The sequence below is a fragment of the Hermetia illucens genome, chromosome 4 (genome assembly GCF_905115235.1).
Source record: "Hermetia illucens chromosome 4, iHerIll2.2.curated.20191125, whole genome shotgun sequence".
Classification (NCBI taxonomy): Eukaryota; Metazoa; Arthropoda; class Insecta; order Diptera; family Stratiomyidae; genus Hermetia; species Hermetia illucens.
The window spans coordinates 3063897-3091081 of NC_051852.1; the positions used below are offsets into that span (position 1 = coordinate 3063897).

General features: G+C 43.3%; 1 protein-coding gene across 8 annotated transcripts in view; it reads right to left on the minus strand.

Moving 5' to 3' along the window:
• Positions 1–315: 315 nt before the first annotated feature.
• The window catches only part of LOC119654166 (proline dehydrogenase 1, mitochondrial), an 85726-nt gene continuing 58856 nt past the window's right edge, over positions 316–27185 (minus strand). For 6 of the 8 annotated variants that reach the window (XM_038059327.1, XM_038059332.1, XM_038059333.1 and 3 more), the window contains 8 exons: positions 20977–21041; positions 11282–11460; positions 10888–10926; positions 10154–10328; positions 9916–10077; positions 9652–9843; positions 9414–9591; positions 316–2182 (listed from right to left, as the gene is read on the minus strand). In XM_038059327.1, the coding sequence (XP_037915255.1) occupies positions 1977–2182; positions 9414–9591; positions 9652–9843; positions 9916–10077; positions 10154–10328; positions 10888–10926; positions 11282–11460; positions 20977–21041 (1196 nt within the window). In that variant the 3' untranslated portion in view covers positions 316–1976. The remainder of the gene's footprint in view (positions 2183–9413; positions 9592–9651; positions 9844–9915; positions 10078–10153; positions 10329–10887; positions 10927–11281; positions 11461–20976; positions 21042–27185) is intronic. The other 2 variants (XM_038059335.1, XM_038059334.1) reach the window with 2 other exon arrangements.

Genomic DNA, 27185 nt, shown 5'->3' on the forward strand with positions numbered 1-27185 from the left:
GAGTTGAGAGCAATAGTGCAATGAAAAGTAACCATTTTTTGTTATTCAAATTATAATGACGTCTAAATCAACCTGATTTGAATGTGGTGAATATTCGCTTGTTAATTATTTTTAGGTACGTTGTGCAGTTTAAATAAATAAAAGAATTAGTATTCTCCAATTAATAAAAAAGTATTATTACTTTTTAATCGTTGGTGAGTCTGTGATCTGATTTTGTTATTGCATAAATGGATTTGTTTTTCTTTTAGTAGTTTGAAAGCAAATATTCCATTTACGTTTTCCGCTTAATGCCCCTCAATGCCCTGCGAAATTAGGTTTTTTTTAAATATAATAAAAAATAATAAAGAAAATAATGAAAACACGATTTCATAGTCAAGTATTGAATTCCATTTTATTGTTTTGTAGTTTCAATTTATATTCTTCAATTTAAATTTGAAAACTCCAAATCGTTCGTATCTGTTGTGTCTGTTTGCCTACCTACATATGTCTATTATGGCTAAAAAATAACACAGTCTATATTGATGTAGCATTTTGCAGTACTCCCATGGTTATGGTTACTAAATACTTGTCGGACGCGGCCCTTTATCTTGTTTTTAACAACGACAAACACCTGAACGATGAAATGATATCGCATCGCTTCAGTAGCGAACGTAAATTATAGGAACAATTAAGGGTCTAAACTATATGACGTAGTGGACAAAATAACGAAACTTAATTGATATTAAAATAAAATAAAAATAAATTTCACATTCTATTTTTGCAGCACGGAAAATTCAGACACTGCTGAAAGGAGCTCAAAATTTCCTCGTTCTATCTTTTATCTATACATTTTGAGGCGATTTATTGAAAAGATTTGAATATTTGGCAGTAAATATAATGAAAATTATTTTAAGAATCTATAACAAAACATCAAAACGAATGTATCTAATTATCACCACCTCCGGCATGAGAGCTTAAAAGAAATAAGGGAGATTCACAGTTAATATCATTTTTTTTTTCACAGTATTTAGTTATGACGGAACAATTTCGTTTCTCATTTTTTTGTATCTGTAACCATATAGTTTTGTATATATTTAATATAATCAGACCTGCTTACATTTAGAATTATCGATATTTTCCCATCGTCTTTTAATTATCTTTATAAACACGTTTAAACAATTAGAGCAAAAACTCTTTACAATCATTGTTCTATTAGTAGTAGTAAGGAGTTTGTAAGAGAGAGGTACACGAATACAATGTATTGTTTTTTTTTTATTTCTATAATTGAGTACTACCATCCCCTTCCAGGTTTCTCAACTAAATCGCCCCCGGGCCTCCGTGTATCTTTCTATCTTTCCTTCTTGTAAATTCTACATGACAAAGTAATATCAGAATCAGAATTGCATGCATTAGAGCTTTATTGTTTCCGTTTTAAAAATGATCACATTAGAAATTATAAATATCATAAAATTAAAAACAAAAAGAAAAGATTCATTCGAATATGAATGTCCATTGCAAACGATGCACAACAGCATGCGGTCCTAAATATTGCATCCAATAATATCAGGTCGATCGATTTTCCTGCTTTTTATCCATAATTAACATTTTCTTTTCGGAGGGAAAACTAGCTACGTATACGTATCAAATAATTTAACTGAGGCCAAAATGAGGTTTTGTCTTTTCCCCATGTACTTTTGCTCCCGAAACACTTTTGTTTGCTTTGTTTTCTATGATTTCGCTCCAGATGTTTTCTTCCGGAAATCTAACAAACTAATAAAGTAAATTTTTAACATTATTACGCAGGCCCTTTTCTTGAAACGCACTAAGACATTTGCTATTTTGTTCTTTGCTACATTTCTTCATATGTCACATGTTCAACTTTCGTCCCGTCTTTTCCGATTCGTTGCTCTGCTTAAATCTTCTTTTTCATTTATCGAAGCATTTAACGCGAAAATATAAATAAATGGTTTTTTGTTGTTTTTTGCATGCTAAATAGTTTATATGGGAACGTAGTTTCCTTTGGGTTTGTAGAATAGTTGTCCGCGCAGCAGACGACGACGGATTTCGGCTAGTAGAAGACGCTTTTCCTTCTTGATCTTTTTGAGTACACCCTTGTTTTCTTGAGCTCGGCGGGATAGGTAGGGTAAGACTTCTTGTACAGGACCGTAAGGGATGTATTTGTAGGCCGAGTATCCAGATTGTCCTGTTGAAGATTGAAATATTATGTAAGAGTCATATATTGTTGTAGATGAATCTTATTATGAAAATTATGGCAACCAAAGCTACTTTATAAAGTATGTACCATGATCAAGAACACTTCAAAGCATTTGTTTTATCCCATTTTCAAGTCAAATTAATGTTCTTACAAATGAAATTAACGGTCTAACAAATGAAATTAACGCTCCAACAAATGAAATTAACGCTCCAACAAATTAAATTAACGTTTTAAGAATAACAATGTTTCAAGAAAAATTAAGTATTTCTCAAAATCTAACGACGATACATTTAAAACTCCCAACTGAATCATCTCCTGGAGTCTATGTTCTTGAAAATCATCTGCCAACCCTTCGCGTACGTGCCCCTTTATTTTCAAAAAAAAAACCTTTTCAATTGTATTCAGCATTGGAGAGTATTGAGGCGAAAATAAAATCAATAGACCGGCAGTACGTATAACTTCAGCGACTTCTCGGCCTTTGTGGATTTTTGCGTTATCCATTATCACCAATGCCGTCTGCCAAAATGGATCAAGCTTCTCCAACAATTCCCTGTTGAAGCAGCAGAATCTTTCACCATTGAAGGTTTTGTTTGTTGATGATGCTGGGAATCCTTAGTCCGCATCCATTTGGTGACGGACCGCTCCACTTGAAAGCAACTTACTTCCTCTCTCGTGGACCACGGACTCCTCTTTTTGAGTTAAACACGCAAGTCCAAAAAGAAAAAAACCTTAACTGAGGGTTTCTTCCAGAGCAGAGGCAACTCATCAGACGCTACCTCACCTCTGCCCTGGGAGCAGCGTGACCGAAAGTGGCGATAGGTAGAGAGAGAGAAGTTTGTGGGCCACAAGAGGGGAAGTAAGTTGCTCCCCAAGTGATCCGGTCCGTCATCAAGTGAATGCGGACCCAGGACTTCCAGCACCCTCAACAAAAAATTCACTTCACAATTCACGGTCTGGTCCAGGTTTGAACTTAGGACAGATTTCAATTCAATATAATTCGCATTCAAGTCGTGTTTGCGATTATATATAAATGAAGCGATTAACAGCTGCCGCCACTTTCGGTCAAGCTGTTCCCAGGGCAGAGGTAAGGCAGCATCTGATGAGTTACCTCTGCCCTCGACGAAACCATCAGTGAAGATTTTTCATTCGTTAATACAATATTTTATGATGGAAAATTTCCTAGGCTCGACATTGCGTACTGTTGACAGTACTACTCGAATTCCAGTGTTCTTTTTTGATCGATCCTGATGACACCGAAAGTTTAAATTAAAGTCACGCTTACCAATAAAAAACATTTTCTGTTACGTTTGCTCACACCTCAATTTAATGACATACTCATTTCTAAGCTCAATAGTGTGCGGGACGTTAACACTATCTACCTGGAAGTGCGAAAGCTTCAGGGTGAAGCCACATTTTTGCCAACCGATTGTTGACCTCCGATATATTTACACTGAACCCTTTTAGAGAAAGTTAGCGCCTAATTTCCTTTATGAAAATAGATGAGCTTCTTTCCACGCATTCTTCAAATTGGGCTAACCCTTCATCTGTTAGTTTTTTCCGCCGATAATCACCACGTTTCTGTTTCAGCAAAGAACATAGGTTTTTTTTATATTGCCGGAGGATGCTTCTGGCTGTCTCGTATTTTATGTAAGCGGCAGTTGTTGCTTCCGTCCTCATACTACTTTATCAGGAGGTCTTATTGTCGCTTTCTGTACGAAGTATAACGACCTCGGTTCCTCCGTCTTGTTCGAATATTAGATGAAGACCCGGATGGACGTTGTTGAGCATCGATATCTGACGAAGTTTAACTTTGCTGAGGCTCGGAGCTCATCTAATTATACATTATTAGTACTTAACACTTTATTTATTATTTATCCTTAAAAAATGCGTTAATTTCATTTACTACAGTGTTAATTTCATTTGTTGAACCGTTAATTTCATTTGTAACAGCGTTAACTTGACTTGTAAATGATACATGCATGCCCTTTGCTGGTACGAATAAATATTGGTTCTGAATCTTTTGACTTTTTTCCTTGACGAGCACAGGTGTTTCGGTTTTCAAACTTTGTCTGTGTCTTCTTTGTCAAGTTTTCTGCCCTTCACCACAACTGCAATTAAACTCGTCCGATTAATTTATGATGGGCACGGCAACTAAAGAGGAAATCCCGTCAGATGATTCACTTGCCAGTATGAACACGGGTGCCGGGGGTGCGGGGCAGCAGCCGGTGCGTGGATGACAATTCTAGTACCCTGCAGTGCTCCTGTTCCCAAAAGACGCCCAGAGAAAGTAATTGGTCAGATGAAATTGGACATAAGCCGAGATCTTGACTGTCTCACAGAAAAGTTCGAAGTGGAAGAGACGATCAAGTAATGAAATCAAACCTGGATACTTTTCACAAGGAAACTTCTTAACAGCGGGAAAATCAGAATTATTTGTGTGGTATATAAGATACGAAAGCGGGTAGCCCTCACCAAATATTACAGCTGCTTAGACTACGGGCATACGTCACACCTGTCGGAGATCTGATAGGAATACAGCACGCCGGAGATGCGGCCTAGTAGGCTGCAAAGCGGAGACTGGAAACGAAAAAAAAGGGTTGCTTTCTCTGAAGGGATCGCAGTAGGTTTGGTAAGAGCGTTGCACATACTGTGAGTCCCTTCCTGCACGCAGAAAGTCGCGGAAATGAACAACGACAGATTTTTCAAAGCTCTTAGGATAGGCGAAGCACTGCAGCCGACATTTCCTTATATCCAATTATTAATAATTGTTGGTGCAACAATCCATATTGAATCAAGGCCTTGAAGTGTGTTAAGTTAAATTCAGTTATGAACCTGCTCTACCATGATCCGAAAAGTAAAGTTCGAAGTATGGCGGGTGTATCAAAACCGCTTCGTGTCTCTGTTGGTGTTCATCAAGGAAGCGCCCTCTCACCACTCCTCTTTGTTCTTGTTATGGACACCGTCACACGGGATATCCAACGTCCAGCGCCCTACACACTGCTTTATGCAGATGATGTCTTCCTAGCATCTGATAGCAAAAATGATCTCGAGCAACTTGTTCAAAAATGGAATGATCGCCTCATGCAACACGGTCTCAGATTGAATTTAAGTAAAACTAAATTTTTGACGACCGATCCCCATGAAACAGGCACAATCACTGTCAGCGGCAGTGATCTGCCCAGAACTGAGCGATTTAAATACCTCGGGTCAACGCTATCAGCCAATGGAGAGCTGCGTTATGAAATTGCTTCACGCATTAACGCAACCTGGATGAAATGGCGTTCCACAACTGGTGTCCTTTGTGATCGACGTATCAACGAACATCTCAAATCTAAAATTTACCGCAATGTCGTCCATACAGTCGCTCTCTATGGTTCTGAGTGTTGGCCAACCATAAAAGACAATGAACGGCGTCTTGCAGTAATGGAGACAAAGATGCTACGTTGGACTAGTGGTGTCACACGTTTAGATCACATCCGAAATGAGGATATCCGCGATCGTTATGGGGTTACACCGATCGTAGAAAAGTTGCGAGAGAGGCGTCTTCGATGGTATGGTCCCGCAATTCATGCCAATGAGAATTCACTTGCCAAGATTGATCTGAACATCGAAGTCGATGGTAAACGACCAAAAGGCAGACCTAAACAACAGTGGCTTGATACGCTGGATGGGGATTTGAAAGCCTCGAAATTACACCCAGATCAGGCATTCAATAGGGCCAAATGGCGAAGCCGATCACGACGAATCGACCTCGCTTGTGAACGGGACAAAGGCTGAAGAAAAAGAAGAAAGAAGGAGAGTTTCTGAGAATGGGGTCGACAAATAAGTAATCCCCTCCTCTGGCCTGCCGTCCATCTCCCTCTTTGCAACTAGTATCCAAACAAACACCAGATTCAAAAAGTATTTATCGCGACCTTTCATTTGATACCCCACTTGCCTATATTTGAGGAAAATAATGTCCATCCCCTTTTTGCATATATGGGGAGTTCCCCTTAAACTTAATGAAGAACGATGTTACTCATCGCATACGTGGAAATCACAGTTTCAGCCTCCTTAACAAATTTCATATCATTAGGTATAATCATTTTTGAGAGAAACGGGTGTGAACAGACAAAGAAACCTTCTCGAAATTAGGCTGACACACAGAGCTGGGATCAATGATACAAAATCTGATGGAGTACATTGGCCAGCCAAACAACAGCCACCAGACTATCGAAGATCAGGTGCGATTTATCAGTCCAACTCACTTCAGCGCTAAAGAATACAGCCCGTCCGCGGTATTACAGCTCAAATTTACCCGCAAACAGAAGAAGAAGATTCGGCAATAGGGAACTTCGGCCACTAAGGAGGGAGGACTACAAGTTCAATCCTGCCTGTCAGAACCGGGAAGAGCAGGAGAAAGGGAAGCTGGTGATGTGGATGCTACTGGTTTAACGCCGGTATGTGAAAATAGATCCAAGCAGCCAAGACATCTTGAGCTTGGGAAAACCTCAAGCCCGCAGCAGAAGAAAGCATTGCGAAAGAAGATGAAGCGCCTTGTAAATAAGGACATGGATATGGCTGTACCACTAGGTGCGGTAACGTTCATAAAAATCGGACGAATCTTCGGCAGATGGTGGGGATAAACTCGTAACCCCGGTGAGATCCACATTAGATGCACCAGACTCTTCTGTCAGCAGTAATACGCGAAGAAGCGTAAGACGAACACATCTGCGGTGGCCAACGTTTATTGTGCTCTGCGCCAGGGCTTATATCCGCACGTCCCGCGGAGATTAGGACCGGTGTACCGAGACTAGATCAAATCAGCGAGAAAGATCTTAATGAAGCTGGTCCCTTCCATAGGAACACGAACGCGAAGGCAGAAAGAAGAGGACGTATGCGGAAGCTGCAACCTCAATTCTGACCGCTGCCGTGGGAGTTACCTCCAAGGATGGCAAAATGTCAGAGGAACAATTTAAAATCTTTCAAGAATGCCTGCTGGAGCCTAGAAAGAAGCCAAGATTTAACAATCGCGATGGGCTTCTCAATTTTGAGTGCACTGATAAAGCTGCCTTAAAGTGGCCCCTGCAGGTACACCCGGCTTTGAATTCTGGTGGTCGGCTCAACTGCGGCTGCGGATGTTGGTTACCCGATCCTCGAAGAAAGGCAGAGAACATCATCCGCATGCTGGGTGGACAAAGGCCGCACATAGCCTTTGGACACTGGAGGGTAAATTTCATAAATTCCAGGAATAAACGTGGAGGGTTTCAACTTTGTATTCGAATTGGACGAAAAGGGTCTGACTGTGCTCAAGGGAAGTCACCATATGGTACTCCTCTTTTTTCCTAGATAGATTGAAATTCAGTCATATCAGGAAACAGTAGAGCATCATTTTCATTTTGAGAGCGAAGAACAATGATGGTCTTCGACTCACACAATATAGAGGAAATTGCAGCAATTTCGGTACGCTTTTCCACAATGGAACTGTGCGCAGAGGATAGTGCATACAGTTCACACTGGTGAACGGACTACAGAGTGAATCCTACCTTCTAGTAACTTCTCCTACACCTTTTCCGCAACAGGCCGAAGAAGGAAAGCCAGAGACGTGAAAGAAACCGACTTGATGCCAGTTGGAGTGATTGAATCTATGCAAACCGGACACTGCAAACCAGTCAGGGTCTTATGAGAAACAGACGAATGTTCTGCGGAATGAGGTGAGACCTCTTATGACGACACGGGATCTGCTGTACCTCCATGTGCGGCTTTTTTCAGATAAATCAAACACGAGGAAATCGAATTTCTGGCGGTACGGTGTGGAGGGAGGTGGAGCGTCCTCCTATCTGCTGGCAGCGAAGCTGATAAAACTGCAGGACTGCCCCATATTTTGCTGGTGCAAGAGCCATGGGTTCTATTTAATAGAATCTGTGGCATTGGATCAATAAAGCGGGCCAGGATTTTCTACGATGAAATATTCATAAGACCGAGAGCTTGTATCTTGATATCAACGAACGTCTCAAATCTAAAATTTACCACAATGTCGTCCGTCCAGTCGCTCTCTATGGTTCTGAGTGTTGGCCGACCATAAAAGACAATGAACGACATCTTGCGGTAATGGAGACGAAGATGCTACGTTGGACTAGTGCTGTCACACGTTTAGATCACATCCGAAATGAGGATATCCGCGATCGTTATGGGGTTGCACCGATCGTGGAAAAGTTGCGAGAGAGGCGTCTTCGATGGTATGGTCACGCAATTCGTGCAAACGAGAATTCACTTGGTAAGATTGGTTTGAACATCGAAGTCGATGGTAAACGACCAAAAGGCAGACCTAAGCAACGGTGGCTTGATACGCTGGATGGGGATTTGAAAGCCTCGAGATTGCACCCATATCAGGCATTCGATAGAGCCAAATGGCGAAGCCGATCACGACGGGACAAAGGCTGAAGAAGAAGAAGACCAAGAAAAGAGGGAGGAGATGCAGTGCAGCTCAGCTAGATAATCCAGGTATTCCACATTGTTGCTAGTATTCCAAGTTGGGGGCCTGTCACTAAGGTAGCCACGAAATCCCTTCATGGATTTCCAAAAGGACATAACATCTTTTGGTTCAGATAAATCAGACCAAATTCCACACCAACGCTTCCTCTGAGTGTTGCAACCACTATCTTCCACAGCCCTCAAGTTTGGCCTCGTCAAAAAGGAGAAAATTTGTAATGTTGGACCTAGTCCTAAAACGTCTGCATGTGATTAGTTTCCTTTTAAAATAGAGCTTAAGCTCTGGGGTCCACCACATCTTTGGCTGGCCAGTGTGGTTAGTCCAAAGTCAAGTTGTATTAGCAAACTTTCGTTTTCAAAAGGTTCGTAGGAGTGGGAATATCTTTCTGTGGCTGATCCGCGCCTTTAAGCTACTCGAATCAATCTTGAATTTAGGAGATACCACCATAGCTGTCCTCCCTAAACTAAGCTATAAGGTTAAATCCAGAGATGAATTTAGAGAGGGGAGAATGGTTAAAAGGGTAGCTTTCATCACATCATATTTAAGAGAGAGGGAACAATGTTCAAAAATATCTTATCACCCACATTTCCGAGCCTGGTTATCTCACAGGCGTGGACACTTCAGTGGAGATACACTTGTGTCAATAAGTTAATCTTGTATAGTATTTATGTAAGTAAGTGACAGGTTGGAAATGGTACAGCCACGACGAATAAATAGCGAAAGTTAAGTAGAAAAAATCATATTTACCCAATGGGAACGTGATATAATCACACATTCCAAGCAATTGACCGAAACAAATCACTTTATCTTCAGGTTCAATTCCGATTTCCTTCATCTTCTCAATGGCAAAGCGTACGGTGTCCTCATTGTGCGACGCAACCATAATACCAATTTTCTTCGCATCCTCACCCGCATCCTTGAAAGCCTGAAAAGAGAATGCCAACATAAGACCGAAATTACGCCCAGCACCCCCCATTCGACCTACCTTTATCCTCCTCAAGCATTCAACAAGCGTTTTATGGTACATGTCAGTGGTGGCTTCATATGTGGGGTTGATTGGATCCGGATAGGATAGTGCTGCAGCACGAGCTCGCTCCTGGTCCATGTACGCACCGCGAACAAGTTTCGCTCCGAAGTAGAAGTTTTGTCGTTTGGATTGTTCCAAGTCAGTACAAACCTGCAAGTGGGCACAAATATAATGATGAGAATCGATTTGAGCTGCATTTTTCGGGGGTTGAAAAGTTCATACTTCGCCGAAAGCTTCACGCAGGTAGCATTGGTATGTGTTGAAGACGATGGCCTTATCCTTGTTGTACTTTCGCATCATTTCGAGGGTGATTCGGGAGATTGCTGGCTGGAAATATGTCTGCTCGGCATCAATCATTATGCGAACATCTAACTCCGCAGCAGTCTGGGGGAGAGGAAGGGGTGGCTTGCTGTTATTCTGTCCTTACTTTAAACTATGGAGATGTTGCCTTGCTTCTTACCTTTGCAATGTGGTTCAGTCGTCGAATCATGTTTCGGAACATTTCCTCCTCCTTGGGCGGAATTTGTGAGATCAATCGACGCATCTGACCGGTCTTTGGGTCGGGCACGCGGAAAGTATCGCTAAGTTGGCAGTCCTCATTCACGATGCCAGACCACGGGAACAAATGCAGAATACTGAAATGTTAACATCGTCAGTATTTAGTGTCTAAAGGATTCCAACGCCACACAATGTCATGCCATATATTCTCTTGGATGGAAGGGAAAAGGCTCAACTCTGAGATGCTATTGCAGGACTTTTTTGAGGTTCAGAAAACGTGAAATGGCTCAATGGGCAAGCATATCGCTTACGACGAAATGACACAGAATGTATACAAAACTAGTACGGGACACAAACCCAACAAATACGAAAAGAACACACGCAGGTGAACATGAAGATGATACATAGTTACTTGGACGCTTTATGAGCAAAGGATGCGAAGCGGACATTCTCAACACTGGCGGCAGCGTCTGTTGGTTACGTTAGTATGACGGAGATATGACAGAATTTCACTATCTCTTACTAAGTTTTGCGATAAGAATAGCAGTAGAAGAGCAGAATACAGATGGTGGTGGGGATATATAGATTTTATATGCGACAAAGCCTTTTTTGTTTTGGGGGGAGAACATGTTCTTTGTATCTCATTTTACAAATATTTACAAAATTACTTGATGTGTTGTTATCTATCTTACGCACATTCCGTTTGTGCTGGGCTGTGCATCTAAAGAAGTGTCCCTATAAGTTTTGTATACATTTAATTGTTAACATGTTAACCAAAGTAATAATTTGCGTTCAATTAGAGAGCTTGTATGTGTTTGTTATTGATTCAAGGAGCTGCTGGAAATGGCTTCGTTTTAACTTAAGAAATGGAGTCCGAAGCCAGTTACAGCTCGCTCCTGGGTTCCGGTGAGTTTACATTGAAAATATCATATGTGACCAAGCAATGCGAAGTATTTCAAAACAGAATTTTTACGAGAAAATATACTACACTCGATTTGTAAGCAATTATGGACGTTCGCATCGCTTCTGTTTGGAGAAATGTTAACGTAAGAGCAATGTTGAAATACACCAAACATGACAAACCACTGACCCTTCTTTATCTGAGGTAACATTCTTGAGGAACTCCTTAACGTCTTTGTTATCACCCATATTACTGTAATACTTTTCTAAATCCTTAATTGTCTTGTGATGTGTTAAAACGTTTCCATGGCCACCAACCAGCTCTTCCATGTATTTACGTGTCTGCATAATAACCTCGGATAGTTGAAGCTGAAAATTAATTGAAATAAATTTTTATAAGACTGAAATCAAAATTACTTAATTACATTACAATAATGTATTATACAAACAATTAGCTGGGAGAGAGAAGTTAAACATGCCCAAGAACCTTCTGAGATCCTTAACAGTTAACAGGAAGCAGAAAGCTCGAAATCGCCTGCACCTTGACTGGGGTGCTCAGAGGTGGCGGGAGGAAGACTGGACAGCAACCCTGTCGACCAAACCAAAACCAAGTGGCTGAGGAGAACCTCCATAGTGGTGGCACCGGGAGACGCTGTACTCACTTTGGCTTGCCGGCCGTAATGCATTAGGCGAATGCTCCAAAGGCCTAATTAGGGCGATCAGGGCGATCATCTGAAGTGGCAAATTGGTCACGAAACCTTACCAGGGGTATACTGGTACCATGGAAATCGGGATAGCCCCTGGACTCTCATACTTCGGGTGAACTCCCGTTGTATATGAGTACAGCTTGCTTGTTTGCGGTTGGCTCCTTAGTGGGAGTTTCAGGGGGGTTGCGGTTGCTTACAGTGACCTTCGGGTGTCAGCGTGGTGTTGCGTTTCAACACGGGGGCCGTACTCCTTGGCTCGGTAGAGATTTTGGTAGGTCTTGCATTCACCAGTATGAATGCTGAGCCATGCATTTGGTACCGTTGTTGCTTGTCTTAGCGGGGCTCTGATTGTGGTCACAAAATCAATCTGTGTCTTAAGAAGACCGTGGGATTAAGTCCACGAGACAGGTACTCACGTAAAACCCCCTAGGACTCACTGTACCTTCACTGGGTCTGGTTGGATGCCTTCAAATGTAATCAGGAATCTCTCCTGCGATTGTAGAAGTTTACATTTCTCAACGTTAAGAACTAGACCGGCTTCAAGGAGACGTTGAAAACTGCCCTCGATGCTCTAAATGCCTAGACTCGAATGAAGACGCGACCAGAACATCATCCAAATATACGAAACAGAAGTTGAAGTTCCGTAGCATAGAGTGGATAAATCCTTATTTGCGTCCCTCCAGCACCACATTATCATCATAGTCAATCAATGTAACCGTCGCATTACCACTTTCAATAAAACAAACATTTCAGCCGGCTTTGTGAAAATGTACAAGGAAACACACACGCGTAATTCGTCACTTACAAGAGAGCTGTTAGCAACCCTATACGTCAAAGCACCTAATTCTCACCACCACTGGGCGGCCTGGTCTGATTATACTTCAGGTTAAAGTTGCATAATTCGGCAAGTCCTCACACGACCCCTCGCCGTGACCCCGCTGTGCTGAAACTAACCGCAGGGACCTGCCGAAACGAGGCAGCGGGCGGACTAGTGGATTCCAGAAGAATCCACTGGCCTCGAGCTAGGTGTAGCGAAGGAAGGAAGGAAGAAAGTCTTCAGCCGCTGTCATCTAATAAAAACCAGAATGTCAAAATTGATCATTATCACTACTCATTTCACACTCCGAAAATATTAAGTTTTATGATGCATACAGTGAGGAATTTATAGATATTGGGAACCATAAATGTAGGAAGATCAAGTTCCCAAAGTTGAAAGCAAGTTGGACCCGAAAATTTTGACGCGGACAACCAATAGCGTCGAGAGACCTCCCCCGCATGGGGAATATGTCATGTTTAAAGCAAGAATTTTGGGCGGATTCACCATATCAGAAGACACAAAAAATCGAGATTTCCTAGTCAATCTCGAGCTTGGGGATTAAAAATCATCCCAGCTGCTTCGCACCATGCATATGAAAGCCACCAAGGACAACGTAACCAATAATTTTTTGAACGCTTTATGGCTTCCCATAGCACAAGAGACGCTGATCGCGGCAGACCTAGAGCATGTATCCTTACGAGGAAGGGGCTACACGCTTTTCTGTGTCCGGGCCTGGGTTCCGGCGACCTGGTAGAACTGAAGTGGACGAGAACGGAGAAAGTGTATATTTCCTCAGCTTATGTGGTTATATAGCTTATGACCGATCAGCTACGCCAGAAAAAGTGGAACATTTGACGCCCACTATAGCAACAAAGAAAGCCAACCTGGTGCTAGGCTGCGACGTCAATGCAAGGTCAGCTCGGAAATCAACAAAAAAAGTGAGTCATTCTTTGATTTTAATATTAACACAAATCTATCGGTTTGTAACACGGGCAGTCCACCAAACTTCCATTTTCCCAGCTCGGAGAACTGTGCCGGTTGGAAGGAGGTCCTTGGTATCATCCTACTGGCCAACAATGGGATTTTTAAACTGGAGAACACAGACCCCAGAAGGATCGACTGAAGGCGATTTTGTTAAGTTATCAAGAACAAACTCTCCGATGCACAAATTGGTAAGATTCGCACTACAGACAAATTGGAGTCAAAGGTCGGGGCTCTGAAAAGTACCTTCGAAACCGCCTTTAAAATCTCGTGTCCTGGTTTATATGGCAAGAAGACATTGCCACCGGTTTGAAGAAGAAGCACAAGTCGGCCGCCAAGAGTGTGAAACCGTCGAAATCAAGCCCCCTTCAAAAGCGAGGTCTGACAAGAATGTCGGTCACAGGAAACCCGCTAAAAAGCGAAGATACACTCGAGTCCTGCTCAAAAACCAATACAATGAGGCCATGAATATTCTGAGCAAAATTGAGAAGAATAAGCAGGGTGGCATTGCCAACGAGCGGGACCTCGTTAAATACCAGACGATTGCTGAAGAATATAACAACAAACGTCTGGCAGACGGGCAGAGTTCGAAATAAAATCAAATGGAGCAGAATGTGCAAGGGCTCGGATGCGGGAGTTTTCTCGAATACACACAGTAGATCTCCTAGGTTTCGCCAATGTATTCTAAGCGATACTGGATGCATGTCGATGGCTGGAGCATGATCCGATTCCCAAGTGTAAAATAGCCATGCTGACCGACAGCCAAGCGGTGATTAAGGCCTCGTACTCATTGGCGACATCCTCCAAACTGGTGGAACAGTGCAAAAACACACTGAATAGTCTGGGCAGCAAGCTCAAGGTTACCCTTCCCTGGATTCCCAGCCATAGCACCATAGAGGAGAATAAGGAGGCTGACGGACTGGCCAGGCGGGAGTCCACTCTTGGCAGTCCTCCGGCGACTACAGTTTGTGTCCAGGTGGCACCTTGCACTACTTAGGAGCCCCAGATCTCAGATAGCAAAGTCTCACCACCTGTGCCTAGTCAAGGAGGATTTAGCCCAATTATAACAATCCGATCACGAGAGCTCTTGTGCCAGACGCATGCAAATACATACAAGATTACGGCGGTCTGAAGGGGGCATTGGTATATAGGGGACCATATCGCCAGACTGGGTATACCCCACAATTCGCATTGCCGAAGCTGGGGAGAATAGGAGGAAACAATCAGGCTCTTCCTTTGTGATTGTTTCCTTTGCGTTGCGTTGCACAGTCCAGTCATCCTAGTGAACTCGAAGATTCCAAAAGGTGCGCATATTGCTGTTTTCGGAATGTCATCGAGAGCTACATGGATTTTATGGTATGCCTTGACTAAGTCAAAGGTAGAGAATATACGATAGTTTGCGATAGAGAGCACAAAGTCGGTTTGGAATGGTTTCAGACGTCTATACTCGCCACTAGGTCTCCATTCGCCATTAGATGTAGACACCATGTGAAGTGACGAAGACCAACAATCGTCTGAAGTCTGCAAAGACCCTGCCTCTAAGAAGTTCTTCGAACTCTTTTCACGCAATTGCGAGCTTCTGCGGTGGTAATCAACACACCTTAGAGAAAAATGGGGAGCCAGTAGTGTTGATGTGGTGCAGAACATTATGCTTACCGGGCTCAGAGTGATGTTGCGATATTTCTGAATAAGTGTACGAATACGTGCGTCGGGAACGTTTTCAAAAAACGATGGAAAGAGTGCTGGGTGAGCAGGATAAGATTTTTCCTGATGACCTAAGAGAAGTTGTGGGGTCAATAAGGAACCTATTATGGATATCCACTAGCAAACCATAGTGGCACAGGAAATCCGCGCCTAAGATGGGTATACTGATGTTCACGATTACGAAGCGCCAAAAAAACGTTCGTCGAAGTACAAAGCTCATGTCTACTTGCCTGTAGCTATTCGTGCGGATCGACGAAGTATTTGGTGCCCCGAGTTTCGATGATCGTGGTATTGAATTGTTATGCCGGGATACGGGAAGAACCGAGACTTCAGCACTTGTATTGACCTGCTAGTTGCGCCGGCTCAAGAGGTCGCAGATTGTGAGGCAACATGGAGCTGCATTTGGGGTAGCAGTCGTCAGATCTCTCGGTAACTCTGAGAAATTACAGGGGCATTGAAACATTTTGTAGTCTTTTCACCGAACCTACGATGGTGCCAGTATACCCCGGTACTTGATGAAGATCCCGACGAGCTACTAACCGATTGCACATTTCGGGAGGCGGATCTAGACCTTGATCTAGTCCTACTTCCCGAATGAAAAGCACCGATGGCCGCTGCAAACTCAGCGACGATGGTTGTTATCGCGCTACCAGCCGCTACAGTTGAGTCAATTGACCTAGGTTGTCGCGGTCCTCATGGATTTTGTCCGCGATGGCGGCTAGTACATCCAGAGACCCCGAATCCATACACGTAAGGATGGCTTATGCGCTCTTCGAAAGCCTGTATAGCCAGAAAAATTGTAGAAGCTCGGTTCCGACTTTATCACCACCCAACTGCATCATCTCACGCAGCAGTTGGCTTGGCGCACGGTCACCCAACGTTAAGCGGATAAATTTAATCACTTCATTTACTGACAGACACGTTACGAGCTGCTCTTTCAACCGCCTATTAAGCACGGTGGAGACAAGCCCAACTGCTTCCAAGTCCAGCCAGACCAACGTGTAATTAAATTGGACGACATTCCCTGTCACGCCGGTCAAAGTGGGTCTTATACTGAAGAAACCATGCTGCCAGGCTCCTGGCAAAGAAGCGACAGCTTTGACCTATTATAGCTTTGTTAGTAATAGTACTTGGTAGGATCATGCTCTATGCTGTAGCCTACATTACTGCAAAATTTCGTGATTCTAAGATTATCTTAAGCGGGATTTCTCTGCCAGTTATTCAAAATTATTGTAATGTAATATTATTAACTTTATTGGAGCAGATATCGGTATATAGGGTATTTCAGAGCCTAGCCGCAATATACTGTCAGCCTCTTGATTTTTTTTCAGATTTTTCGGTTGGGTAGTTTCTGAGAATGGGTCCGTTAAAGAAATTAAACTTTAAGCCCCCCCCCCCCGCCTCAACTCCCCACTCCAAGAAAATATCCACACCAAGCAAATATCAAAACTAAGACCTAAGGCTTCAGAAACTACTAACCGAGACCTTTCATTTGATACCCCACTTGACTATATTTTATGAAAAAAAATGTACACCCCCCTTTTACATGTATGGGGACCCCCCCCCCCCTAAATTCGATATAAAAGGATGTAACTCACTGTACACGTGAGCGATTATATTTCCCACCTTTCCCCCAAATTTGGTGTCAATCGCTGTAATCGTCTCCGAGGAAAATGCGTATGACGGACAGACAGACAAACAGACAGACGGACAGACAGGTGGGGTGGATTTGTGGGCATGCGTGGACCAAGCCATACGGGGATGTATGAGGCAGTCCACAAGTGGGTTTGTATTGGCAAAAATAGACAGCATATACGTCTACAGCTGCTATGCTCCTCCAAGCCTGACGTTGGCCGAATTCAAGGACATGCCGGACAGATTGGTTCTGGATGCAAAGGGCGGAAACCAAAAGCCATCGTCGGTGATTTCAATGCATGCCTCACAGAATGGGGAAGTTCACTGAAGAATGCAAGAGAGTTTTTCGCACAATTAAGTATCATATTTTCTAACGATGGTCAAGTTAACACTTACCGGAAAGAGAAGTCCGGTTCAGTTGTGGATCTGGCTTTTATTAGTCCTTCACTACCTCGCGATATGTTCTGGAACTTCAGTGAATAGTACACCCATAGTGATCACCAGGTAATAGTCTTTGACTCGGAGAGCAAGTCAAGCGGTTGAAAACCTGCTTGTCCAAAAATGAGGAGGACTTCAGGTTGGTTTGCGAAAGCAATTGACGAACAAACATTCATAGGTGTGTGGTTGAACCAGGACACTATACAAGGTACACCATCGGAAAGAGCCCTCCATATCACGGAGTGCATCACGAAGGGATGCAACTCATCAATGCCGAGACGTTATACTTTCCCCAGTAGAAGGCCCAACTGATGTGGAATAGTTAATTATCAGATCTTCGCTCTGCGTGCCATCGGAACAGACGAGCGTCCCAGAGAGCAATGGGTATGATTGACCAGGAGGTGAAACTGCGGGCTTACAAGAAAGCCCGAAGAAACTTGAAGCTGGCCATATAGCGAAGCAAGAGGGACTGCTTCAAGGAACTCTGCGCAAAGGCGGTTATAGACCCATGGGGAAGCGCCTACAGGGTTGTGGAGATTTAGAGGTCAGGCAGCTCCAAAAATTATATGTCCCGATCTCCTACTGAAAATCGTTCAGGGTTTGCTCCCTCAGAATGATATAAGGGGTTACAGTCTACAGACATATTTAGATGCGGCTGTAATACCCCAGCAACGAAGGAAGAAGTACTGGAGATTTGCGGTAAGCTGGGAGACAACAAAGTGCCCAGCATCGACGGCATACCAAGCAAAGCCCTTAAGCTGGCCGTTAAGTCGAGGCCAGACATATTCGTAGAGTTTTTCGAAGCATGCTTGCCGGATGGGATCTTTCCTGTGGCATGGGAAAAACAAAGGTTAGTGTTGTTGCCTAAGCCTGGTAAGCCTCCTGGTGAACCATTTTCCTATAGGCCTTGACTATTGGACACTATGGGGAAAATATTGGAGAAAATAATCTACAACAGATTGCTTCCGGCTGCAGAAAATCTGGGAGGCTTTTCAGACCAACAATTCGGTTTCCGTACGGCCAGATCAACGATCGACGACATCAAACTGGTCGTTTGTTTAGCTGATAATGCGATGCATGGAAGGGGTGGCACTAGCTAGTATTGTGCTATGATTACCCTTGACAAGCAAAATACGTTCAAGTCGGCCAGTTGGAACCTTATAAGGAGGTCGTTGGCGGCGATTGGTGTACCCAGTTACTTAACTGCACTAGTTGATAGCTACTTGACAGATAGAAGGCTCTGGTACGACATATACAATGGAACCAAAGAATACATTGTTCCACTAGACTCTGTACTGGGACTGTACTGTATTTTGGAACATCATGTAAAATGATGTCCTCAATGTCCCAGTTGCAAGCGAGCCACACAACCCACAATAGTGGGTTAAGCCGATGACATAGCGTTGACTATTGTCGCAAAAGTTCTGGCGGATCTGAAATTATGTTGTAAAGAAGTAGCTGAAAGATGCAGGTCTTGCACTCGTGGGGGATAATATAGAGAAGATAGAGGCGGTGCTTGTCACGCGGTAAGGAAACCACTGCCTGTATCAGAATGGGGAAGAATATCATCGCTCCCAAGCTAGCAATTATATCCTTGGAGTGATGATAGATGTGGGGCTGAATTTCAAGTAGCACTTACAAAATGTTTGCCCCAAGGCGTCCAATGTTAGCATGGCCCTGCTAAGAATGATGCCAAATGTTGGGGGCCCGCAATGTACTCGTAGACTGCTAGAGTGGTGAGCCAATTTGGTCAACTGCATTGCATACCGCATGAAATGCTCAAAAGATGAGCGCGGTGTATAGAAGAGTGTGCTGTGATTATAGAACCATCTCGGACGAAGCGGCCTATGCAGTAGCCGGAATAATGCCGATGGACATTTTGGCCGATGGGATGGCACGTATCTATGATGGGCCCAATTCTTCCCCTGATCGGCAAATAAAAAACGTCGATAGAGAGGAATGCTTAAGCAGGTCGCAGCAACGGTGGGAGCAGGCGAAAAAGGGTCGATGGACCCAGAGATTGATTCCCAGCATCAAGGTGTGGACGCAGAGAACGTATGGTGAGATAAACTAGAGGAAGGCGTGGTTGCGAATACAATTGACGGGCGAAGCGAGAGGCTAGAGCCATGTCTACTCCGTGATGAAATACTTTGTGGTGGTTCCGCGGAGAAGAGGGTAGGAGTTAGGGGGTGGTTTAAGTGGGTAAAAATCCCGCACGCTGGAACGTGTGTCTAGTATCTTTGGAAGATTTGCAAAACCACACAAAACCTTAAAAAATGTACTCTAGGTTGTTACTTCTTCGACCTTTGTATAGATATCTTGCGAATCATGTTAGAAAGCTCCTCCTTTTTCTTCAGCCGGGACAAAGGCGGGGTCGGTTCGTCGTGATCGGTTTCGCCATTTGGCTTCTTCGATTAGAACCCTTTTCCTGGAGTTGTTGAAGTGCCGCTTTGTCAATGATCATCGGGATTTGGTGGCGCTAATAGCAGTTGAATGGATAGTAAAATTGATTCTAATGTTATTGCTGGGTTGTAGGAACCATTTGGTGGTAGTCATTGGATATCTTGGCATATTTTCCCAGCATTATCAATGTTTGGGTAGTAAATTGGCATAATTACCACAGGTGGTTGAAATGGATATTGTGTTGTGAATTCTATGGATACTTTGAATTTTCCATGTTGGTAAGATGAATCCTCGGGTCCCAGCAAAATGGCTTGCAATTCCTTAAAATCACCTTCCTCAGCCGGCTTGCAGTCAATACAATGAACTTCATACGAAGCAATATTTAAATTTATTATGATATTGTTTAAACATATTTACTTAATGCTAGTGGGGATGAAAGTCCTGGGGGTTTAACGTGAGTACCTATCGTGTAGGCATACTCCCACGGTCCTCTTCGGACACGGATTCATTTTGGGACCACAATCAGAGCCCGCCATGACTAGCACAGCGGTACCGGTTTATACTGAGTCCAGGGTCAGCATTCATACCAGTGGATGTGAGGCCTATCTAACACCTCTGCCGTAACTAAGGGGTACGCACCCGAGTTGTACAGCGCAACTCCACGCTTGAGCTCCGAGGAGCTCTGCCCGCGATGTAGGCATAACCACAACCACCATGAAACGCCCACTAGGGGGCCAACCGTAAATAACCGGGCCGAGAACACATCCTCCAGGAATTCTCTTGGAGCATATGCTCTCAGAGGGCCATCCCGGTTCCCATGGTACCAGATAACCTCCGGTGAGGCTTTGTGGCAGAGCCACTTCAGAGATGAGTCCCTTGCAGACTCGGATCTGATCGCCCTCCTCGAGTACGTGGGGACAGAACAATGTTAGTGGGCAGACTGACGTCGAAAAACAATTTTCGCTGTCAAAAATTGTTTTTCGATGTTGTGGCCAACTTGATTCACACTTGCGCGCGTGCGACACGAAAGTTGCTCGTTCCGCCACAAAACTTCTATGGTAGAGAGAGTTAGTTGCCGAACTACGCTTTTTACGGAAATGTGACTTTTTCGGGAAAAAGGGAGTTTGCAGTTTATTTTTATTATAAATTTTTGAAGGTTCAGTATTAAATTGAAAAATAATTAATTTTAAAAATACTTACCAGTAGTTGTGGACGACCCAGAGCTGTTAGTTTGATAGCGGCGAAACCTGTGCCAAATGTTGCTCCTAAAATGAGATATTTATTTAGTAAAGGTGATTTTCTTCTCTACTTTTAATTAATACTTCTTAAGTGTAAATATATAAGAAGAGCGAACAGAGCACAATGAATTTATTCGATTAATAAATAATTAAATTATTTTAGTCGATTGATGAAGTGTGGCAAAAAAATATGAAATTCTATAATAATTGAAAGTCGAAAAAAAGAAGCGTTGCAGAAATATAAAAGTGAAAAGCCATGAGCCAATTAACCCAACAATGGAAATCATCCAAAATAATCAGAACCAACTATAGCATCTACAAAATGTGAACACATCTTTGATAAAATGTAGCTTACCCCCTTCCGAAGCGGCGATTGGATTTTGCTTATCATCCGCTTTGATATTAATTCATTCAAATTTTTGATTAATTTTTTTTTCATACCAAATTTATTTCCAATTCACAGAACACCGGATTTATCCGCGAATTTCCCAATTTATATTAATTAAATATGTGAGGTTAGTAATTATAATTTACCATGCATTTAACCAATGAAATGATATCAATGTCCAAGCGGATTAGTGACCACACACACAGAAACATCACGAAACGTTCATTTTATTAATTTTTCGATTGATTTCGATAGTTGCAATGAGATGATGTGTTAGCAGTAAAACAATCGCAACGAAATCGTAAATACATGAAAGAAAGAAAATTAATGATTCCAAATTATAATTGGTTATTTTGTGGATAAATGAAAATTAGCTGATGAGGACAAAACTACCACTACAGACAATCATTATTGAACTGGTCACCACTTCATTTTATCGATTTTATGTTCCAAGCATTTTACCCTATAATCGTCATATTCATAGCTACAACCATCTTAAGTTCATTGTAGAGCCTAATTACCCTCCTTATTCGGCCAACATAAGAGATTGGGTTCACATTATAGCCAGGAAAGAATAGCGAAAAAGCCGAAAATTGAAATTTACTTCTAGAGTTCCTTCCTTGCTTCTAGTTAGTGCCTGAGAATCATAATAATATTGCTCCAAATGTATCTTCAAATTTAACTTAATGAAGGATCCATTAAACTTAAGAGTTAATAGTCTCATTCTTTCTTATGAGACCTAGTAACCAACTGCGGTCGATTATGGAAACTTATTGAATTTATTAAGTAATTAATACTTCGGAATCTTTCAGATTTTTTTGAGTGATACCTTTACAGTTTTTGTTGATGGACAACCGGATCAATTTGAGAGAAACTTTCTTCCACTTTGCTGGTCCATAGATTAACACCGAAACTCCAAAAGCATATAGTTATGTGTCGAAGTCCCAGTATGGGTTTCGTCGGGTCTATTGAATGCAATAAGCATGATGGTGAATTGTTACGGACGGAAAACCTGTGGCCTCACGTTGGAGCACCAACTCTGTTACATACGCAACATCTTTGGCTCCACGTTGGGCGTCAACTCTGTTACGTACCCAAAAACTGGGGCTCCACGTTGGGCCCCAACTCTGTTACGCGCGAAAAAATTGGGGCTCCACGTTGGGCCCCAACTCGGTTACGCGCAAAAAAATTGGGGCTCCACGTTGGTCCCCATCTCTGCCATCATACCAATTCTGGCATCACCTTGGCACCAACACGGTCACCAAGGCTGTCAACCAACCAAACTCCCCTAACAGGTTTGCCAGTCGTGAACACCGACTGCGCGAAATAATATGTGGAACCGAACGCACGTGCTGGAGCTAACCTGAATGTTAGCAACTCGGGGAGATGATCGCCGAGATTCTTGGTTCTCAAATATTACCTCCCTCTCAGGACACATTGATTTTATCCCGTGCCTTGACTCACTATTAAAAAAAAATAAACCTCCCCGGGGTAAACTACTCTAATAGAGATATGAAGGCTCGAAGCGGGTTGATACCAACGAAAATTCCAATCCCAAAGGAGCTGAACTACGGCCTAATGGGGGAAGGGTGAAAATTACACAGAAACTCAACGTGCGCGGGGTTGATGGAGAAGGACTAACCTTGAGCCGACTCTGACTCAGTACTGTGTCCCCTGCTGTGGAATGTCATGTACAATGGAGTTTTTGTTTTTCCCGGTCCAGAAGAGGATACGATTAGCGACTTTGTCGTTGACCTGCCTACAGCTCTTAGAGCAAAGCAGCCAAAGGAAGTGGTGGGTTACGCGACATAGGTTGTGAGAGCTCTGGAGCCCTTGCCTGAAAGAACCTTAATAGCCCCGGCGTATTAGAAATCGGATGTGATCTAATTAACGAACTGTATAAACGCTTTCATGGTGGAGATTGATGGACACGCGGTCTATCAAACACCTTTGAGTAATGTTAGATGACAAACTCAGTCTTAAGAAGCATTAGAACGAAAATATGTAGCTGGCAAATAGCTCCATCTACAGCTGCTATGTGGCACCAAGTCCTACAAGAGAGAAGTTCCAATCAATGGTGGATTGGCCAACGAGGGATGCAAGAGACCGTAACCTGAACTCACAGCTAGCGATTTTACCGTATGGGCTGAAGAATGGAGTAGCTAAGAAATGAACGCAAAAAGGCGCGGATTACTTGAAGCTCTTCCTGGCCTGAATCTTGTCCTTGTCCTCCCGAAGAAAGGGAATGTAGTCCGTGATAGATGTCACATTTGTTAGTGACACTTCAGCTAAGGATCTCCAGTGGCACATTCATGAATGTTACACACACAGCAACCATTAGGCAATAATTTGGTTCCGAGAGACAGCTGTAAAATGGGCAGTCAACCGATTTGACGAGGAAACTCTTAAAGAGGTCCTGCTGCAAAACACGATGCTTAAAAACGTCAAAGATAAGACTTCCCACATTGGCGAAAAGTTATGACGAGCATGTGACGCGTCCATGCCAATGTGGTTCCCAGAAACGAACACTGAAATTCTGGTGGAATCGTAAAATGGAAGAATGGCCCAAGACCTGCCTCAAACCCAGAAGACGCAGTCAACTATTTGTGGCTATTGTAACAAATAAAAGCACATTTGAAGCTGCTGTGTAAAGAGGCTGATTCGGACCCCTGCAGCGCCGCCTTCAAAACAGTGTTGTGTAAAATCAGAGGCAAACACTCCCCATTGATTACTTGTCCTAAACTGGCTAGACGAGATAGTGACGAACGTTTTTCCACAAAATGTGAATACTGCTAGCCTTCCCATTGTTGTGATGAGGAAGTCCTGAAAGCGCAGAAGCAGAAAATAAAGCTACCTGATTTGGATAGTATCCCGAACAAAGCCCTTAAGGCAGCAATGAATATAGCCCCAAAAATGTGTTTGCCGAGATATTTACCACATGTAAGAGGAGAGAGCATTTCCCAAAAATTGGAAAAAGTAGAGGCTAATTCTCATACCCAAGCCAGAACAAACCCGTGGGTGAACCTTTATCATACGGACCTATATGCCTTGTAAATAATACTGGCAAATTATCTGATCGAATAATCTACAACAGATTACTTTCGATTGCTGAAAAGGAAGATGGTCGCCCTAGGAATCAGTTTGGCTGTCGAATGAAAAGATTTACGACCTAGGGGCTATCATAGTTGACCCCGCCGTCGAAGAGAGATTTGAGATTTACGCCAATGAAACAATTTACGACAGTAAGCCCTGGCTGAAGAATGCAGACCTTTCACTCGGAGAACATAAGACGGAAGTGATACTTGTCACTAAGGAAAAGGAAGATCAAAGTTGGGACACAGATAATACATTCCCAGTTTACGCTCAAGTATTTAGGCGTAATGATCGACCAGAGGTTAAGTTTCAAATTGTCTGTAGAGAGTGCAACAACTAGGGCATATAATACCGGAACATTGCTGGCGAAAAACGAATATAGGTGGCGCAAGGCTAAGCCGTTGGCTCCTTGTTTCAAGAATGGTCAGCTCGATTATACTATATGCAGCCCCAGTCCGGGGAGATGGACTGGAAAAGAAAGTAAATATAAGAACAATGGGAGTTGCATATCGCTTAGCTGCACTCCGAACCTGTTGCGCCTATCGAACAATATCCGACGAAGCAACCTGCGTGATAGCAGGGATGATCTCAATTGACATTCTGGCGAGAGAAGGATAGCGCCTTTATAATTGAAAATATCTCAACGGTGAAACTTCTCCCCGTCGGCGGAAGTCCGCACGGAGCGAAACTATTGCCGGAGGCAGGCAGGAGAGGTGGACACACAGAATCATATGGAATATGAGATAGATGGATCGAATGACCCCACGGGGAAGTAGGTTTTGACCTAGCGCAACTTTTGAGCAGGACACGGAGGTTATCGAGCATACCTCTATCGAATTGGGTATGACGAGTCCTCATATTGTCCAATGTGCCTGAACATCGCAATGGACTCAGAACACATGTTATTTCAGTGCCCGAGGTTCGCAGTTAAATGAACCGCATTAGAAGCTAAAATTTACGAACACTTCACTTTAAATCGATGGAGATATGGATTTCCGTCAAAAAGTGATCGAAGCTATCCACAGAAAGCCTAGACAGGAGGAAGTCAGCCGGAAGAAGGAACAAGCGTGGAGCACGAAGGCAAACACGAGGAAAGTATAAGATCCACCCCCATGGGTACAGGAGTTCCACTAGGAGAATGGAAAGAGAAGAAGGTGACTTTAGTGGATAGGGTCCACATAATCGTCAGGAAAGAGCCTGCAGTAACTTTTGAAGCTTTCCACCTTCCAAGAAAAAAAGAAAAAAAACCTTAGGAAGCCCTTGGAGTATGTATGTGAAAAGTACAGGTAGTGCCACCGCGGGACTTGTAGAACTGCTTTCGAATGTGAGCGGAACGAAACACACAGGGAAAGTATTTGCTTTTTGCGGACAGCACTTGCATCAAATGAGTAGTGTAGGTGATAAGTGTCCTTTACCATCTAAGACGTATGGAGATGCACACGGAGGAGTACGGGAACACCAGAGTCATGTGATCTTTGGGAACGTGGATGGAATGAGTCTGCGAAGGGTCGGTAGTTGCATAGCCTTATTCCTTACATTAGGATTTAACTTAAGCGGAATTGAGATCAAATACTAAGTTATCTAATTCCTTACAGGACATTGTCATTACTACAGGCAGTGTCTGCATCGTTTTGGGGTGCCTGGTTTTCCGAATTATATCGCGTGCAATGGTAGTCCCTACAAGCTCTCTCAGCTAGAGACATCCAGCAGAATAATGCCCCGAGGGTTTCAAGGAAGTGAGGGAACCTCAGAGGTCCTGTCTCAATAAACATCTGAGGCAAAAGAAACAGGGATGGAGACTGTGATCCGTCATGGATCTTCTCCCCTCGAACGCGGCACTCGGATACGGAAATTTACGGCTCCAGCGCGTGATCAAGCCATAAGTTCTGTCAGTCGATGCATATAGCAAGAAATGTTAGGCCGCCGAAACTGGCAACACTGCGCACCGAGAGTACCTAACCATACCCCGCTTCCGTCAGACTTTCGGATCCCGAATGTCAGTAGCGCGTGAACGACAACACGATGAAGTTCGGTAACTACGAAAAAAGAATAGTGATTATTGTGTTGCATCAATGTTGAAATACGCCAAAAAACAAGATTCACAGTTTTTTAAAAAAGCTGCCGGTAAACGAACGATTCGTTTTTTGGTGTGGTTGACAGGCCACTAGAGGGGCGTCCGTGTTCCGTACGTCGCCCGAATATCGTGCATGCTGTGCGTGAGTGTGTTCGTCGCAATCCTCTCCGCAAGCAGAAACGAACAACGGCGGAAATGGGCGTTTCAACTCGAAGTATGAGTAGTATTTTACAAGAAGATCTCGGCGTCGGTGCGTACCGACGGTGCGTTAGCCATACGTTAACACCAAAACTGAAAGAAATGCGGCGAACATGGTGTGCTGCTCTTCTGCAACGATTTTCCGGTTAAAATATAGCAAAATTCTATTTTCTGATGAAAAAATTTTTACCATCGAGGCAAAATTCAACCGACAAAAGGATCGAGTATATGCTCACAATTGTTATGAAGCCAAAGAAAATGTTCGGCGAGCCCAACGTCGTCACTATCCGACTTCTGTCATGGTATGGTGGGGCATCTCATATCACAGAATAACTGGTATTCATTTCTGCGAGGCCGGCGTCAAAACCAATGCGAGCGTGTACGAGAAAATGCTAGAGAATGTAGTCGAGCCATTGAT